Source organism: Pyrgilauda ruficollis, unplaced genomic scaffold, assembly GCF_017590135.1.
Source record: "Pyrgilauda ruficollis isolate IOZ18807 unplaced genomic scaffold, ASM1759013v1 scaffold4, whole genome shotgun sequence".
Taxonomy (NCBI): Eukaryota; Metazoa; Chordata; class Aves; order Passeriformes; family Passeridae; genus Pyrgilauda; species Pyrgilauda ruficollis.
This window is the reverse complement of record NW_024525489.1, coordinates 8,780,503-8,798,775: the sequence shown is the minus strand read 5'-3', so window position 1 is coordinate 8,798,775 and position 18,273 is coordinate 8,780,503. Positions and strand designations below refer to the sequence as shown.

General features: G+C 42.9%; 1 protein-coding gene across 3 annotated transcripts in view; it reads left to right on the top strand.

Annotated features, from left to right (window-relative positions):
* The window catches only part of PPP1CB (protein phosphatase 1 catalytic subunit beta), a 112,023-nt gene extending 97,379 nt beyond the window's left edge, over nt 1–14,644 (top strand). For 2 of the 3 annotated variants that reach the window (XM_041477215.1, XM_041477218.1), the window contains 5 exons: nt 5,941–5,971; nt 10,948–11,091; nt 11,169–11,275; nt 12,147–12,282; nt 13,732–14,644. In XM_041477215.1, the coding sequence (XP_041333149.1) occupies nt 5,941–5,971; nt 10,948–11,091; nt 11,169–11,275; nt 12,147–12,282; nt 13,732–13,760 (447 nt within the window). In that variant the 3' untranslated portion in view covers nt 13,761–14,644. Of the gene's footprint in view, nt 1–1,515; nt 1,672–5,940; nt 5,972–10,947; nt 11,092–11,168; nt 11,276–12,146; nt 12,283–13,731 lie in introns of those variants that run through there. The other variant, XM_041477217.1, reaches the window with a different exon arrangement.
* The last annotated feature ends 3,629 nt before the right edge of the window (nt 14,645–18,273 follow it).

Here is an 18,273-nt window from a genome sequence, read left to right as displayed (position 1 = left end):
GAGAATTTTTATGAGTTCATTCATGCCAGTCCCATCCCAAGCACATCCTATTTCTGTGGCCTATAAACCAAAGACAGTGAAGAACTGAGATGAGTAAAACCTCTTTAGTGTGCAAAGTGAGAGCCATCACTCTAGTTTGTGTACTGACAGTGCACAGATAGGTATAAAAACTTTTACATACTGTGTAAATATCAACTAAATAATTATTTCAATAAATGTGGAAGTAGGTAATTTTTCATTGAAATGTGATTGGTATTGTGATTTGTGTTCAAACTTAGGACAGAAAACTTTAACTCAGGCCCCCAAAGTTTAATAATATATTTATGGTCCCAAAAATGAGTGTTGTGGTTTTCACAGAAGACAGGTAGATACGCTGTCACTGGACTCAGCCAATATTGCAGCTCTCTGTTTAATTATCTTTGAAAATACCTGTGCAAGTTTGAAAATTGCACCTGGAGCCATTTGTCCAAATGCACCTTACAGAAAACTCTTATACTACTCCAGATTTTAGCTCAGAATTGCTGGCCACCTGTCCTTAGGTACAGGACCAGGGCATATGCGATTCCTAGCAGGGGAAACGAGGGAGGAAAAGGCAAAATGTCTAATTGGGAGGGGCTTAGGTTGGACATGTGGAAGAGTTTCTTCAGAGAAAGGGAGATAAGACATTGGAATGGGCCGCCCAGGGAGGTGTCGGTGGAGTCACCGCTCCTGGAGGTGTTTAAGTACAGCCTGGAGAGCCTGGATGTGGCACTCGCTGCCACGGGCTGGTTACATGGTGCTGATCGGTCACGGGTTGGACTCGATCATCTCCGAGATCGTTCCCAACCTAATTGATTCTGTGAAATCTATTCTTTTCAACAACGCTACCAAGCGACGAAGCATCCCTAGCTTGCAGCGCGAGGTGGAAATTTTTCTGGACTGTGCTGGATGCAGAGTCTCATTTAGTAACTCTGTGTGGGTGAGGCTTTCCGGAGCACAGCACGGAGATAATGGCTGGAAACGCTGTAGCACACGCGCTCCGAGGGACACAGCTGCCGCCCTGGGCCGGGCCCGGCCCGTCGCGGCAGCAGCGGCGGCGGCGGCAGCGGCTCCGCGGGTCTGCGGGGCCGCTCCGGCCCTCACGCACTGCGGGCGGGGGGAGGGGTGCCCGCCTTCCCAGCCCAGAGTGTGCATGTCCGAGTGACGCATTGCAGGTACGAACCCACCAATCAGCGCCCTCCTTACGGAGTCCCCACACTCCTCGGCATTTTTTCCTAAAATCCTCTTCCGCCCAGAGAAATAGTCCCTAGCCCCCGTCCCCGCCCCCCCTTCTCTCCCTGCCCACCTTCCCCCCGCGTTTCGCAAGCGTTGCTTCCCCCGGTTTCCCGCACCTCGCTTCTTCCTGCGCCGGGGCTCTGGGGCAGAAGGAGCGGCACTCGGGGTGCGGGGCGCCCTGCCGAGGAGAGCGCGGGGAGCCGGGACTCGTTTCGCAACTCGCTTCACTGTCGGGAGAAGGGGAGGGGGGAGGGAGCGGCGCGGAGCGATCCGGGCGGTGAGGCGGTTTATGAGGCGCCGCCGGCGGGCGGGTAGGACTCAGTGTGAGGCGAGCCGTGCAGCGGGAAGGTCGCGCAGCGTGCGCCCTGTGCAGCCCTCAGCTCCCACCGCACCCCGCAGCCAGGCCGGGCCACCATGGTGAGTCCCTGGGCACGGGGCAGCTGGGGGGTTCGGCGGGCGCCGCTGCGGTGTCGGAGCGGAGGGATGGGGGCGGCTGAGTTCGGTGCGGATGGGGGGCGGGGGGGAGGGGGGTTGGCTGCTGTGGGGCGAGGTCGCCTGCAGCAGGGTGTGGGGAGGGATGAAGCTGTCCCTCGCCGCGGCCGGCGAGCTCAGGCCGGGGTGGAGGGTCCCGCTCGGAGGCACCGTTTGCGTGGGAGGAAGTGGTGGTGGCGACGGCGGCGGGTCCCGCCCGGGTCCCTTTCCCGCCCTGGGGCGTTGGTGTGAATTCAAATCCAAACGGCCCCTGGGTCGGCGGGAGCGCCGTGAGGCGGCGCCGGGCGTTGCCGGGGGGAGCGGCGGATAGCGGTCCCTCCTGGGAGGGGACCCGCGGTCTTGGGAGGAGGGGGGAAAGGAGCTTTGCCACGATGGCACCAGCTCTGCTTTCTTATCGCTTCCTCCCTCCCTGCTCTCGCCTTGTGCGGCTGAATGAGGCAGCCTGAGCCGTCCGGCTCGCTAGCGAGGTGTGCTGCGCCTGGTCATAATAATGCACTGCGGAGCCCAGCAGCTTCTGAGCAGCATGATGATGAGGGGCAGGCTGTGCCTCGCTGCATCATCGCCCTCCTTGCTAGACCTGTTGTCAGTTCGCGTTGGAGCCCCTGTCGATTCCGTGGTAGCGCCATGCTGTTGGTGGCTCTGTTGGACAAGGGATTTTTTTTTTTGTGGTTTTTGGGGTTTTTTTCCTAACACTTTTTGCTTCCTGTTTTGGTCATTGCGGACGACAGTAGTGCGTTTTTAATATTACTAGCGATGCGTTTAGAATTGTAATCCACTGTCGAAATAGAACGCATTTTGTGAAATCGGAGAATGGTTTCAAATTCAGTCTAAAGGATGTGAGTTTAGCGTTTGTTGGTTTCTTTAAAATTAAAACAAGTGGATGCTGAGATATGTGCTGAAAGGAGCAACTCTGTTGTAAAAGCAGCACCACTGACCACTTAGTGCTATCTCTGCATTAAGAGAAGATGCAGTGGAGTGGAATTGTCTTTTCATTCATTATATTCTTCTGAGGAATTAAATTACTGTCAGCTTATCATGTTTAATGTAAACGATGGCTTCTTAAAATTTGGGGTTTTTTTGAAATGCTGTCTCTGGGCAAAGAAACTTGGTGAATAGAAGCCTGAATTTATTCTGTAGCTTGAATTGTGAACTTACACAGCAAACCATCCATAAAGCAGGGGAAAAAAAAAAAGGCAATGAATGTAGTAACAAAAGACTTACTGCATTTAGTCATCATCTGTGCAGAACCAAAAATGGAGTATCTTCAAGCAAGGTCTGTGTAAAAATGGGTGTGTCCAGGAGACACAGTGACACTTTGAATGTGGTTATAGTTCATCCTGACAGACCAGACTGGCTCAACCTGTGACTGTCCAGTGTTGCCCATACTAGATAAGACAGAATTATTTGCTCCCAAAACAAGCTAACCTACCATAAACGTAATTTTAGTCTATGTTGTCTAGTCCCGTTGTTGTTCTTTAGTTAGTCCTGCTAGAACAGAATTGTCCCTTCGGATGTGGTGCCTGCGAAGTACACCGAGGAGCCAAATTTCGGAGGGCAGCAGTGTCACCTGCGCTGCCTTTTGCTGGTAGCTCTCCACTGGGCAGCGTTCGCCAGCGCCCCGGAGGAGCTCCCAGCCTGGTTGCTGCATAGCAGCCGTAGCGGCTGTAATGGAACCTACCTCTAGAGGCTGCGTGTGCCACAGAATCGGCCGCGCACACAGCAGCTCCCCTGCTTGCCTGGGAGGTTTGGCTCCTTTGTCAGGCCCTCCGCGCAGTCTGGGGGTGGGGGGATGTGAGCTGTTGCAGTGAAAATGGAAGTGCTGCAACGTGAATCACAGAAAGCCGCGTCAAAGCTGTGATGGCATCAAATGAGGGTTTCGGGTGGGTCTCGGCCGCAGTGAGGGCATGTCAGACCTTCAGCGTGGGCACCTCACAAGTTGCGTTGCACGGGTGAAGGTGTGCGCGCTGTCACGTGTGCGGTGCACCATTATCAAGAGCTCCGGGAGGCCCCTGTAGGAAGGCCACAGTGGCCTGTAAGTGGCAGGCATGGTTCCAGGCTGATAGCCCTCCACCTGGGTGGCACGGGAGGCAGGGAGCTGGCAGGCTCGCTGGCTCCGCCTTTTACTGCTGTTGCGCAGCAGTGCCTGCAGAGCCCAGCACTGCAGAGTACAGATGGTGTTTGTTCAACCTTGCCCCACCTCCCCGCTTATCTTTCAACTGCTTCATACCTGTGCCTTCTAATAAGCTTTGTGCTCTTCTCAAACACTGCACCTCTTACAGGTGTTGTCAGCTCATCCAAATTCATGGTTAGGATGTCTTAAATTGCTGGAAGAGTTTCTCTTTATGAAGAAGGAAGAGTTTGGAAATGCTTAACAACTTACATACTGCTATGTCATGTCTCCATATAGAATTGTTTATATAAAGCAGTATGTGACTCAACTTGGTAACCTAGAAGTATTGAGCTAAATAAACTAGGTTCTTACTGCTTAAATCTGATCTACAGGTTTCTGTGGATATAAATATCCTAAGGAAATGTAGCACATCATTCTCTTCACTCAAACAATAAAAATGTAAATAGCATGCAAAGGTATGAGTCTGCGTTAATGATACTCTGCAGCCGGGTGAAAATCTGGTAGGCTTCTGCTAAGTGACCAACAAAACACTTCCATCCCAAAGCTTAGTTTTGAATTATGTTCTCAGCAGTACTGCTGCCATGCTAGTCGTTTTCTACAAAAAGTGGAACCTGCATGGGAATACTTCCTGCAGCATAAATGAATCGGTAGCTGCCAATACCCATTGTCTGCTTCTTTAGAAGTTCCTCAGTAGTGCGATCTTGATTCTTAAAGTGGGTGAGCCCCAGCCAGTCTGTGGCCTTTATCTTGGGCTGTTGCTATATTGTGTGCCCAGAGGGTTTTGTAAGCAGTTCATCATTTGTACAACTGCTCAAGCAGCCACCTTCACTTCTGTTACAGGAAGAATAACCAGCTAGTAACTTAAATGTTCCCATGCAGTATAAAAATGTAATTGAAATTGACAAAGTAAAAATTGACAGGTATTGTAAATACATTTTTCTAAATCTTTCCCTGACAGATGCTAATGTGGAGTGAGACTTTGGTGGGCATAATACTGATTTTCAGTCAGTATTGCAGTACTTATAAAAAGGTTGCTGCTTAAATGGTCACGACAGGAAAGAAGCTGAAAAAACAGTGGTGTATTTCAGCAGTGAATATGTCTTTTTCTGTATTTTAGTGGTTTTTACGCTTCAGTAAAGGGTTCAGGAAGTTTCCCTGAAGGAGGTCTGTTACCATGTAACTGCAACTCAACTCAAGCCATCCAGAATTTGAAGAATCAAATTTGAGAATCCAGGGAGATTTGAGAACCCAAGGAGAGTATTTCTACAGTGCCCAAACATCTTGGTGTTCTTTCAAGAGCGAAGTTCATATTGGGTTTGGCCTGAAAGATTGATGGTTTTCATTGCTATCAAATCTAATGAATTCACAAGTGGTGAGAGAGGAGAATGAGGTATACACTGGAGCTTTCCCAACTGATGCAGAAATTGTCTTAGACCACAGAACCTTTCTCAGTTATCCATGTTACCTTATGCTGAGTCAATGCAGACAACAGGCTGAAAAAAACTGTAGACAGGCTGTGCCCCACTGAAATTACCCATTTGGACTGAAGCTGGTGTCTTGTCTTTGACAGCCAGGTCTTGGATGTGAAGTTTCATGTAAATCAGGGGATGATTTAATTCTAGTGAAGAGCATGTTTTTCTGTTTTAGCTAGTCTGCCTGAAATTCGGCATTTGCAGGTTACTGCTGCATTACTGAGACCGAAAGTGTTTAGTGTTGAAGCTGAAGCTAGTAGTGTGCTGTGTAAATGAGTTTTTAAAACCAGTCTGTGGTTTTAAAGGGACCTGTGTGCCTTGAGCTTGCTAGCACTGCATGGATTTTTGATTTATACATGTGGTAATCTATTACTTGAGTGTATGGGATATTGCAGGGTCTGGAGAGGATAAAAGGGTGCCAGTTCTTACTTATGAAACAATCCTGATGGCTTTGGAGCTTTATTAGAACTATGCTAGAATGCTACAAATCAGTTCTGAAGAGCTGCTACCATACTCAGAGTCCTCTACAAGTGTGTCTTATTTTGCCTTGAACTTTTGCTACAACTGTAATCATATTTCCTTTTATTGCAGGCTGATCAACTGACAGAAGAGCAGATTGCAGGTGAGGTTTTTGTGTTGTGTTGCTACTCCTGCTTGACCTGGCACATCTCTTAATCCAGTGACAGTCTGTGTTACACAAGATATTTAGCTTTCTTAGATACTAAAGTAGTATGGTGGAATGTTTTCATTTGTCATCTATTTTTTAAAGGCTTATCTACTGTAAAAGCACCATGGATATAATGAATTATAGTTGTGTAGTTAATATAGTTAAACAATCCTCACAGCTTTTCTGGCTAGTAGACTGTTGATTATTCTTCTCTCATGACTACAGAATTGTCCCAAGTGCAGACTGAAAGCGGGGATGGGGCACAGGGGATGACAACAGAGCTGGTGAAGGCTTGGAATCTGCAGTGCTTTTTTAACAGAAGGCAAAAATAATTTACTTTGCTGTCTCCTGTCAGCAAAGATGTTTGAGTGGCTCTTGTTGATGACAGCAGAGACTGGCTTCATGATGACAACTCTTGATATCCATATTTGGAACTGTATTGTATACTTGGACAAGTGTTGTGTGTGCGCTGTTCTGATGGTCTGGCACTTGCTCTGAAATGCTTAAATAAATATGCATCTGTTATAACTTGATATTGGCCCTCTAGAAATGGGTTATATGCATTGACAGCCGTCTACTAATGGCAAAAACTTGTGGTTATTATGTCCTGCTCATGCAGGCTGCACAAACTTACCTGTCTGATTGCTCTCAGTAGACTGATGTTAACTTCAGTAATGGATGGGACTTGAAGCTGGTAATACAGAATTCAGCTTTGCCACAGATGTTCCAGAACTTCATGATTTTGATCTGGCTAGTGTATAGTGTTAATACTGGAAAGTCTTAATGTGCATAACTGGCATGTGAAATTACTTTAGAGGATGTTAGAGTTCTGCTAATCTAATAGTACCAGGTTAAGCATACAAAGAACAGCCTCTGAGATACTACTATTTAGTTATGGCGTAGCTCTTGAAGACACTGAATTAAACAGAAGTGTCATTATGAGCTGGTTTGTTTTTACCATAATTGCCAAATCTGAAGTGTTAAGAACATTCTTCTGTAGCTTTTAGACTTTAGAAGCTTGCTTTTACTCAAAGGAGACTATGGTTTTGTGGAAAGTCCTTAGTCTATTTACTTGTTGCCATGGTAGTGTCTTACAAGTAAGCACAAGCCAAATTTAGTTCAACTTGGTGGTTTTTTTTTTTTTTTTGGGAGCTGGCCTACATAGCATAAGGGTTTTGTGATGACTTTAGTTAGAGCAGGCTTTATCAATTGTCACTGCTGTCTTTCCAATAATGGTTCTTTGTTCCAGTTGTTAATTGTAGAAGCTTTGTTAGTTGATGTAGCTAATTATGGGATATAATCAGGAAGCTTTTTGACACTGCCTTGGGATTAGTGTAAATTTTAGCTATTCAGTAATGTTCATCTATTCCTCAGAGGCAAAAGTAAGTATTGATGAGCCTGTCATACTTGAATGGATGCTTTCAACTGCATGGAACGATTAAAAGTATATCTTAGTAGTGTAAAAAGGCCTGCCACTTTATGGGCAGCTATGATGTTTTGTTAAGCAAATGTATTTGCAAGTAAACCATGAACCTCGGGTGTGTAAACATAAGTCCACTGGTGTGTGAAAGAATCATTCTCAGTACTGCTTAGGAAAAGTTGCATCTGCTTAGTTTTGCTGTTGGAGGCCAGTGGTGTTGCATGGGAAGACTCTTAGAGGTACAGTTTAAATGTTTTACAGAGACTGGCTAGAAAAACTTGAGTCGCCACCATTCTAATTGAGCTTCCCAGGAGATCCGTAGCGTTTGGTTTGAAGGCGGACATAGGAAATGGTACTGCAAGGTAGAGGCGATATTACGTTGCCATGAAGACAGGAGTGCTTAAAGCTGCCACTGTCCAGGGCTTAAATCCTTCCCCCTCTGCTGTGAAGCATCACAGTACAGTTGTTAAAGGTCCCAGATGGCATTTCCTGTGGAACATGTTGATCATACAGGACTGAAGCTTCTTGTCAGTGGAGGTAGGGGTGAAAACCTTTCCAGATTTTCTTTATATGCAAGACTGATACTGAAAACCAAGTAGCTACAGAATGGTAATACTGACTGCAGTTTCATTCAGTAAGAATTGAAGTTGCTAAGTCAAGTGGCTCTCCCTTTGGTTAAGTGTTGTATTACAGAGGTAATGGGGTCAGGACTACCTGGGTGGTCAGATGGCAGAGTAGCCTGAAGATGCTTTTGTCCCAAAGCCAACTGGTCAAGTGAGCTATCCTTCCCCTTAACTTCAAGAGTTCTAAATGGGCTCTCTGTACAAGCAGGCCTATGTATGGTGTTCGCTGTCTTGTTCCTTTAGTGTGCTGTGGTTCTCTCTTGGGGATTTGGCCACAACAGTAATTTAAATTTTGTTGTAGTGGAAATAGACATGTTTAAGTGTTGAGGTCCTGGTAGCTGTGAAGAGAACAATTGGCATTCTCCTATAAAAGTTCCAGACACAGCTGGCTAAATTGTGTAGCAGTGGATATGGTAGTTCTGGTTCACTGAACATATTAGGCTGCCACTTCATTTGAAAAGGTGATGTGGTGCACAGATGCCTCAGAAGCTATGGGTAAAAAAACATTCTGAGCTAGGTCATTAGAGTTCACATTGCTGGAGTAGCGTGTCTTTCACGGGGCCTCGAAGTAGTCTTTTTCTCGGGATGCAGGATGTTTTTTAGAAGGGTGGAAAGGCTGAAACCTTGTAGCATTAGCAGAGAATTTTCATTTGCAGTTTGGTGTGGAGAAATGTGGAATAAAGAGGATTTGCTTTACGTGCTGTATGGAATCAAGGTGTTTAAGTGTGCAAGGTATGTTTTATAACCTTATGTTGCGGGATGCCAGAATTGAGTTGCTCACTAAACTTCATTTTTTCGTAGTGCCTATACTAGCCATGGCTGCAAATCCTCCAAAGCTGCAGTAGGTTGTTCTTGTTCTAGTCTAACTGCATCTGTGTATGTTGTCACTCCTTTGTTCTAATTACTGGAGGTGGTTCCTAGAAGTGGTTAGAGAGGTATTTTAATGTTATTCTTAACTTGATTCAGCATTTCAAGCAGGAATATGCTGCTGAAGTTCAACTTTCTTTGTTTTCTTTATGATTTATAGCTGGTTGCTTCTTAACCTATTGCAACTTTGAGTGAAAGAAGGGTAGAGTTGTCCTTGGAATGGTTCCTTCCAAGTGTTGAGAATACACCATTAAAATGCCCATCTTGCAGAAAGCAAGTCTTTGAGTTTAATATATGAATTAAGTACTGCCCTGTCTAAGCAGGGTCACTGCAGTACTGTGAGGTCTGCTTTACACTTGGGTTACTGATGGTTGACTTTCACATGAAGGATGAAGTGGTTAACAGCTAAATGTTTTGAATAACACTTGAGCACTTGACTGACTCTTCATGAGGATGCAACTTCCCCGTTTTGAAGTTCTGCCATGATAGGCTGTGAATATGTCTACTAGGACTGACCCAAAAACATTTTCTGCCCTAGCGTAGGAGCTTAGCCCTAAGAAACCTGTTTGTTGCCTCCAAGATAACTGAAACTAGCCCCCCAAAAACCATTTGGAAGGTCTTTTTAGGTGCAGGTTGTATCTACTTGTTTCTGCTTTGTGATTTATACATATTGGCTTGAAACTGTTTCTACTGGTCCTATGGTAGCCTTGCTCTGATTCTGATGGGGTTGGCTCTTGGAACACTTCAGACTTAAATGTAGAAGAGTAGTGAGTTTTTTTCCTCTATGGGATTTGACTGTGACTCTGGTGTTGTAGCTGCATTTATGAACTATAAACAACCTATTTTTATAGTTGAATTTTTAACACTTTCCAGCTTGTACTCACCTCAGGAGTTTCAGAGTATGAAGTAAAGGCTTCATTCAGGTCATGTGAAAACACAGCTTTTACTGTGACTAATTCTGGTCTGGGAAACCCACCATCTGGAAAGCTGGCTGCATGGAAATGTTGAAAAAACCAGTTATTGGAAATATTTCTAATGCAGGAGTACCCTTGAGCTGACAGGTTGTCCAGAGCCATGATCTCTCAGATGGCTTGAAAGCTGTAAAGGGATCTGAAGTCTGCAGGGGAATAGACAAGATGCTCAAGCTTAACTGTCATGTGTGTATGAGCTTCCACAGTCCAGTGAGCTAGTTTAAGGTCTGTGGCCAAAGACAGATGGCATGGATTAAAACCAACTCCATTTTTGGACTGGACAATTAAACATGTTACGCTTGTATTAATATTCCTGGCTACAATACAGCCATTGTAGGGGGTTAAGAGGTAGTGTTGAAACGCAGCAAAGCAGTCTTAGAACTAGTCAGAAACACTTCTGTCAAGGCTGTTTCAGGATACAGTAGGGCTGAAGCAGTTTTGTAAGCAGCTTTTCAGGAATGAAGACTCCAGTGGCTTTCCTCCTTGAAGAATTGTGGTAGCATACAATGTTCAGGCATCTATGTCCAGTGGAAGTGGCTTATATTGAGGAACTTGGGTGTAGTTTGGTCTGATAATACGTTTTTCCGTTGACTCATCTCCTCTATTAGTAATAAAAGTGCTATTAAGCTGTAGCATATGTACTTTTAAAGCACCGTTTTCAATTTTCTCATAGCAATTCCATATTGTTTTATTTTGAGATGGAATTCCTACCAAGGATGTAGATCATTGTAGTTGCAGACAGCTATTTTAACTCCATATTAGGAACACTTATTCAAGATAGACAGTAATAAACATCTGAGTCTTTTGGAAATGGATGACCTTCCGTCCTAATTTAGGTCAACATGTGGTTCATTAGTAGACTGGTGGGTGTGTTTTCAGATGCTGATGCTGCCATATTGCCTTTGCAATTACAGCAGACTGAGCAGTATACCAAAATTTTCTTAAAAGATTGAAATAAAATTTTGTAATTTGCAACAATCAGTAGCAGTGAATTTTTTGATTGTTAACACTTCAAAGCTTAAGAGATTAACTTTTTTTTGTTTTGTACAGAATTCAAAGAAGCTTTTTCACTATTTGACAAGGATGGTGATGGTACTATAACTACAAAGGAGTTGGGGACAGTGATGAGATCACTTGGTCAAAACCCCACAGAAGCAGAGCTACAGGATATGATCAATGAAGTAGATGCTGATGGTAAGAACTTTACTAATAAGTAATTTATTGAAGTGCCTAAACCATGTTTTTCTAACAAAGACTTTTCAACCTTTCAGGCAATGGCACAATTGACTTTCCAGAGTTTCTGACAATGATGGCAAGAAAAATGAAAGATACAGATAGCGAAGAAGAAATTAGAGAAGCGTTCCGTGTCTTTGACAAGGTACTGTAATGTCTGCCTGGAATAGTTCTGTTAAGAAAACTCGGTCTGATTGTAACGTGCTTTCTCACAGGTCTGAGGGGTATCTGCAGTCCTGTCACAGAGAGCCTCTAGTTTGGCCAATCACCCTAAAGCTCAGTCTGCTGTGGGGGTATGGGAAAGTCAGATAAGTTGTCAGGCTAGTAATAAGTTACACGATTTAAAGCACTGCTTGCTGTGATACTGAAATAATTCCAGATGACTGGCAGGAAATTTTTAAAAATATTTATAATATTAATGTTGTAAGTCTTTCATGTAGTCTTTGCTAAGTGAATTGCTAAAATAGTTTGAAGTTACTCAGCTTACTTAAGATGCACCTCGGAACTGAGAACATGATGTGAGGTGCCTTGGGGTGTGGGGAGGAGAACATCAGTTGAGTTAGTGTACACTAGTACTTCAAAATTCAGTGTCCCAGCTAGTACTGAATATGTAAAAGTCATCTCTGAAGTCCTTGTGGCTTTATGCTGGACTCCCATGAAACAGGCAAATCAGATAAATAGCTTCTGTTCTAAGAAATCACCACTTGAACCAAGTCACATGATTTAATAGGCATCCATCACCTAAAAAGTTGCAAAAGGTGCTGATTGCATTGTTCGTGGTTTAAAAATGTGTCAGAATAGGACAGTCAGAGATTATAAGATAATGTTACAATGCCCACAGACATTGGGCAGTGCTGATGAAGATGTGCTTACAGCTCTCGTGTACCTTGTGCAAATGCTGGTAGTTAAGGCTGTGTTAACATCTTAATGTTCAATTTGCTCTAGTGTTCCTAAATTATAGTTAAGTCATTAGGCCTTAGGCAAGTCTATTCCAGTGTTCCTTTTTCTCCTCCCAGGATGGTAATGGTTACATTAGTGCTGCAGAACTCCGTCATGTGATGACAAATCTGGGGGAGAAGCTAACAGATGAAGAAGTTGATGAAATGATTAGGGAAGCAGACATTGATGGTGATGGTCAAGTAAACTATGAAGGTAAGGAGTTGATAATTGATTATTTTTGTGTAGCGCTTTTCATGCTTGTTCTTGTGCGGGTGCTGATAGCCACACCAAGTTTAAATAGGGCAGTGTTCAGACAAGTTCATCTGAACACACAGTGTTCCTTTAAGCTAATGTTCAATTAATTGTACATTGTGTACCTCTCAATGGGTTTGAATGTTGTTGCTGCCTTTGTGCCAAAGGCAGAAAAGAACTATTCAGCTGTACAGTGTAAGAATTGACTTCGTAGATCTAATGATGTCTAATGACCATTAGAATAAGCAAGTTGTCTGGAGATGTTCGTGTACTGTTCGTACTGTTTTGTTAACTAATGCATGTTGATCTGACTGTGGGATGTCACCCATTTGTCATTAATGCTTTTAAAATTACTTGCTAATCAAAAGGGGAAAGACTCTAAAATATGCAGAAATTTCAAGACCTTCAGAAGATACTTAAATACATTTATTTCATGTAAATCAGCTGCAACAGTAATTTCTTCCTATTTCTTTCTTCCTGACATTGAACCATAAATTAAGTCGTGCAAGCAGGAGTTCCTTTAGACAGTTGTTTGCAGCTGAGACACACTAAGCTTGTTTTCATTCTGACTTTTGGAACTTGTTACAGAAAATATCTAGGGTATTTTCAGATAATATCTGTGCTGTTTCTGAGGTGTAGGTATGCCTTCCCTTTGAGGCCGTTTTCATTGTGGCCTAAGGGTATGTGGGCATCTGTGAGTGAAAAGTAATTTTTATGTGCAAAGCTGCTGCTTCGTCACTGTGTTTGAGTAGGCTGTTCAGAGAATGGCACTAGAGAGGGTCTGTGTCCCTGTTGTTGCCAGTTGCTCTTTCAAAACTTGAGAAACCAGTTAATTCCTTTTAGGTTCTGGGTTTCCTGTCATTGTACCTGAAACTATGTTTCAGCAAGATGAATGAAGAATCCTATTTTATGGGTTCTAACTTGAAATAGTTTATGACTAAGCATTGAATCAGTTGCTTAAAGCCAGCCAGGCAAAATAAAATAGTAAGACTTAACTATTCTACTCTGGAAAATAAAAGTTCAAACCAACACCAAGTCTGCCTCTACACTTACTTAGTTGATTGTCACTTCAGTGCAATTTGTAGTGATCTTTTAGTCATTCTTGGATGTCTTGTCCCCATCTGTAAGTCTGTGGGCATAAGACCCTGTAATGTTTTATCTTGGAAGTAGGGCTGTTCCCCAGTTCACTGAGGGACCAACTTTTATGGAAAAATAAAGGCCTTTTGCCATTAAAAATAGGAGGAGTTTAGGTGTGATTACTGAAAAGAGGACTGTCTTGAAGATGTTTTTTTGAATGTAACTGAAAATGCAATTTTGAAACAATGTTCAGCACTAGTAAGGCCACTTCTCAGATCTTGCAATTCAGATTTTTTTCCTTCAAATAACTTATGCAACTCTTTCCTTTTACAGAGTTTGTACAAATGATGACAGCGAAGTGAAGACGTTGTACAGAATGTGTTAAATTTCTTGTACAAAATTGTTTATTTGCCTTTTCTCTGTTTGTAACTTATCTGTAAAAGGTTTTTCCCTTACTGTCAAAAGATTATGCATGTATAGTAATTAGAAGGCCATTCCTCCATGTTTTTCTCCTTTATCTTACTGTCATTGTTCTGATTTTTGGAAAATTGATCTAAGTAACAAATGTTGCATGTGGCTTACTCTGGATATTTAAGCCCTTCTGCACATCTAAAGTTAGATGAAGTTGGTTAACTGAGGGAACATCTGGATTGTCTATTAAAAAAGTAGCTTTCTCTAGGAAACTTAGGTATGACTAGTGTGACAAGTTACATAAAGTAAGCTAGGGTTTACCATGCATTAGCTGATCCTTAGTTAAAGCAACATGCTGGTTCTACTTCTTGAGTACGTAGGAGTTTTTCCTATAGGAGTTTTTTCCACTTTCTGTGATGGGAGGATAAGGACTCTTGCAGCTTAACTGCAGGATAAAATGATGTGAATAGCATATATTATGTGGCTAATGCACTGTAAAAGTCATTCTCCTAGCTTACTTCACAGTAACTTGTTTGTGGCCATACCTGTAACATGTTGTTGAAATGTGGAGTCTTAACATTGTAGACGATTGACAGTCAACAATATGAAACTTAAGTTGCACTAATGCAAAACGGGTGATTTATCCAGGTACTCGTACACAAGTTTTTTTTGTACTGCTGGTCCTGTGCCAGAAAACATTTTCTCCTCTTGTTACTATGCTTTTTAAACTTTGTTTAGCCACTTATTTTCAAAAAAATCTGCTTATGGCACGATTTGCCTCAAATCCATTCCAAGTTGTATATTTGTTTTCCAATAAAAAATTACAATTTACCCATACTGTTTCAATGTATCCTTGAATTATTTACAGGAATTGTTCAATGCAGTTGCTGCTCTGTGTTTCAGTATGTAGCAGTTTGGTTTGCTTATGCAATGGATTGGCTGTCTTAAAATAGCTTGGAAGGTGAAAACTTAGTCCTTAAACTCTGGCCCTTAATAGTATTGTTGACTTGAAGAAGCTTTCTTACTAGTAGTTTAAAATGTATTTTACAGTCTTGTGTGGAGCTTGGTGCTTCAATAAACTTACCGTAGTGACTGGCTATGCCCACTATCTGTAGACATTGTGAACTGGATGTTGACCTAGTTCAATAGTTGACCTAAAATTAAAATTCCTTGTTCGGACAACTAAACCTGTTTGCTTTCTTTTAATTATTTTGGAGTTTATTCCCTGTCAGTTGCTACATTGGGGTAATTTAGTCTCACACTTGGGCTTTTCTGAAACTGCCATGTCTGAGTTGCCATTCAGAATGCAGTCAGCTCAAAGTAAAAAAGAAAAACATTCTCTTCCTCATTTGTTATTGAGCATACTGTGCTTCTAGCACTAGTTTTCTGTCAAGGTTTAATTTTTTTTGAAGTGGAAGACATGTCCCTGGTTTCTACCAAGGATGAATCCAAGAGCTCAAAAGAAAGCCAGATGCTGCTCATGCCCATTCCTTCTCTACTCTCCTGGTGACAACTGCCTTGACTGTACATATGCTGTATGGTTATCTTGTTTGGGGATTCTGCTGGCCTTTAAACAAGGCGTTGGCCCCTGCCTCTGGGTACCACTCAGTGGTCCTAGCTGAGCAGTTACCTAATGTTTTAAAACTGTTCTGATCATCTTTGATGTATTTGTAAATGCAGTGAGCATCTAAAATTAGGACAGCTGTTCAATCCAAATTCAGGAGCGCTTAATCAAGTGTTTATGGTCACTGATCTTAAAGCTCTTCTCTGAGGACTATGAACAGCTCTATCGTTTTTCCGGCTTGTCAAAACTGTTTCAGTAGCCAGCATCAGAATTCCTTAGAACTGCTGTTTGTGTGCTGGCAGTCTGATTCGGGAAACTCATGCAGTCTAAATTTTTTAGCAGTTAGGATTTGCCTTCTGGAAAATAAGTGATCAAACTGACACTTCCTACCCAGTTTTCATCCTGTGCTTCTAAGAGCTTGGGGCAAGACATACTTAGGATGGCACAGGTTGAGGAGAATTTTCCAGAAGCATCAGTACAGCCACTTGAAATTCTGAATTGCTGGAGTATTGGATGTCTCATTTTTGTAGGTAAGTAATGCAAACAGGGGTCTGACAAGAATTTTTGGTTTAGCCAATCTGGTGCCTTGATTTTCAGTAGGTTGGGAAGCACACAACGCATTCAGTCTTGTGCTACAGCTCAGCATGCACGTGGAAACATCTAAGGTGAAAAGGGGAAGATCTCCAATGGGATATCACAATATCCCAACATTCTGAGTTAGAAGGGACCCACAAGGATGATGAAAGACTGCCTTAGCCAAGAGAATTGCCTTTGGTAAGATTAATGTGTGAGAAGGCCACTTTTATTTACAGTCACTTCAGTTTTTCCCTGCTTGGGGTGTTCTAGTCTCAGGAGTCAAAGCTTCTGGTTTTGTTTAGGGTGAGTGTCTGTGTTGCTGTTATGTAAATGAAATGCCTGATTTCTAGGTCAGTAATTGAAGTCTTACAGCGCTGTTTACTTAATTCTTTAACTGTGGGATGGGAGTGGTAGATTTCAGTGCTTTCTGCTAATGGAAGAATGTCTTCTGAGACAGAGTAAGTCAAGTGTGGTGGAAGCTAATGGTCACAAACCTTTTGGCTGAGGTGCACTTGCAGGTGCTTTTGCAATTGTGAAACAGGCCTTGTGTCACTCTAGGCAGTTTTCTGGATGTTTGTGTGTGTGTGTGTGTGTAGGAACACTCTGACATTTCAAGTTCAGCTTCTGATAGCTTTACAAGCTTTATCCATCATTCTGTCAACTAGTGTGGAGGTTCTCATGTTCTGTTCTAGCTAAAACAAAAGCCTTTGTGGCACAACAGTGCAGTAAAACAGCTGGTGGTGTTTTAGTCCAAATTAGACAATGACGTGGGAGATCTTGGGCCTGAAGACTTCTCCCTGTGTAGGCCATGTGGGATATCCTACTGATCCTTGATAGGAGGGAATGAAGACAGCCACATTAATCTTAGCACCACTGGCAAGGGGAGATGGGCATAGATTTGAAAATACTCTCTTTGAACAGGACAAAACACTTTTACAGTAAGTGATAAAACACAGATGTGGAGTCTGCAGATTCAAAACCCAGCTAAATACGTGCTGGGCAGATGTCTCCAACAGATCCTGCTTTGGGCAGGGAGTTGGGCTAGGTGACCTCTAGAGGTTTGTGCCAATGATTCCCAGCTAGCTAAATGATTCCTGGAAGTGTTCCTGCTATCTTCCTTACTGTTGTGTCCAACCCTACCTTCATCTGGTGATCCTTCCAGTGAAAGAGGATCAACAGTTGCATGCCACAGCCTGGTTTTAGAGTAGGTCTCTTAACTCACCCTGGTAGTGTTAGGAATCACCGGGCAGGACTAAGACACTACCTCAAGTTTGTAGGTGAGCCATCCTGAAAAAGCTTCTCATAGTCAATCACTTGTAGCTATGGAGTTTTGATGGGGGAAATACATGGCTGGATGAGTAATAGTAGTAGCTGGTGAATTTGCAGCCTGTTAGGATAATGTTTAATAAATTAATGATAGCTAATGGCTAAAGGAGAAGGTTAGTGAGGTTTAAGGGCCTGCTAATAAGATCAGTCTTATTATTTGGGTGATACTATAGCTTAGAAGGTAGATGAGCAGTAATGCAGGAGTGCAGCTGGTGGCCCTGCTGTAGGCAATGCACACTGGGTGTTCTGGCTTTCAGCCCTTGGTCTCTAAAGACTCGGCTCTCAGGGCTAAGGCAGCTGTGCCTGCACTCTGGCAGAGTGGGCTGCTCTCGGATATTGTTGGCCAACAACCTGGGCACAACGAGTAATAAAATTACTGCTTTCCTGCTTTTATGTGTGTCACTCTTGTGACTATACTGTGTCTATTGGACTCAGTCCAGCTAAGAGAAAAACTGGTTTGCGAACTGTTGAGTAACTAAGGGGAGTTCCCATAATCTCCTTGCCGGCCATTTCCAGTGGTGGTGAGTGAGAAATACAAGAGACACTTGAAAATCTCTCCTTTAAATACTGCATTTAAAAATGGCTTTTCTGTGGAAGTCTTCATGCTGTAATGGACAATTAAGGAAGTTGAATTCAGTTTTTAAAATCAGAGTTCTCAGTTAAAAACATTCAGCTCTGCAATGTTTCCTTAAAACTGAGTCTTAAAAAGTAATTTTTTTTACCAATGAGAATAGTAGGTATTTGAGATGGCAATGTATATTAATATTCTGGGGGATGCAATGTGAGTATAAAGGAAAAAAAAGTAATCTTCAACCAAAAGGACAATTCTGAAATTTGTATACTACATTTTATACCTATGCTTAACAGAACCTTGGAAAGGAGGTTGAATCATCTTTGGGACAGAGAAAGATATGATGGAGAATTTGAGAGATCTCTTTTCTATTTATACCTACCTTTTATCATTAGTACAGGTTTGTGCTTGGAATGAGGAGAACTAG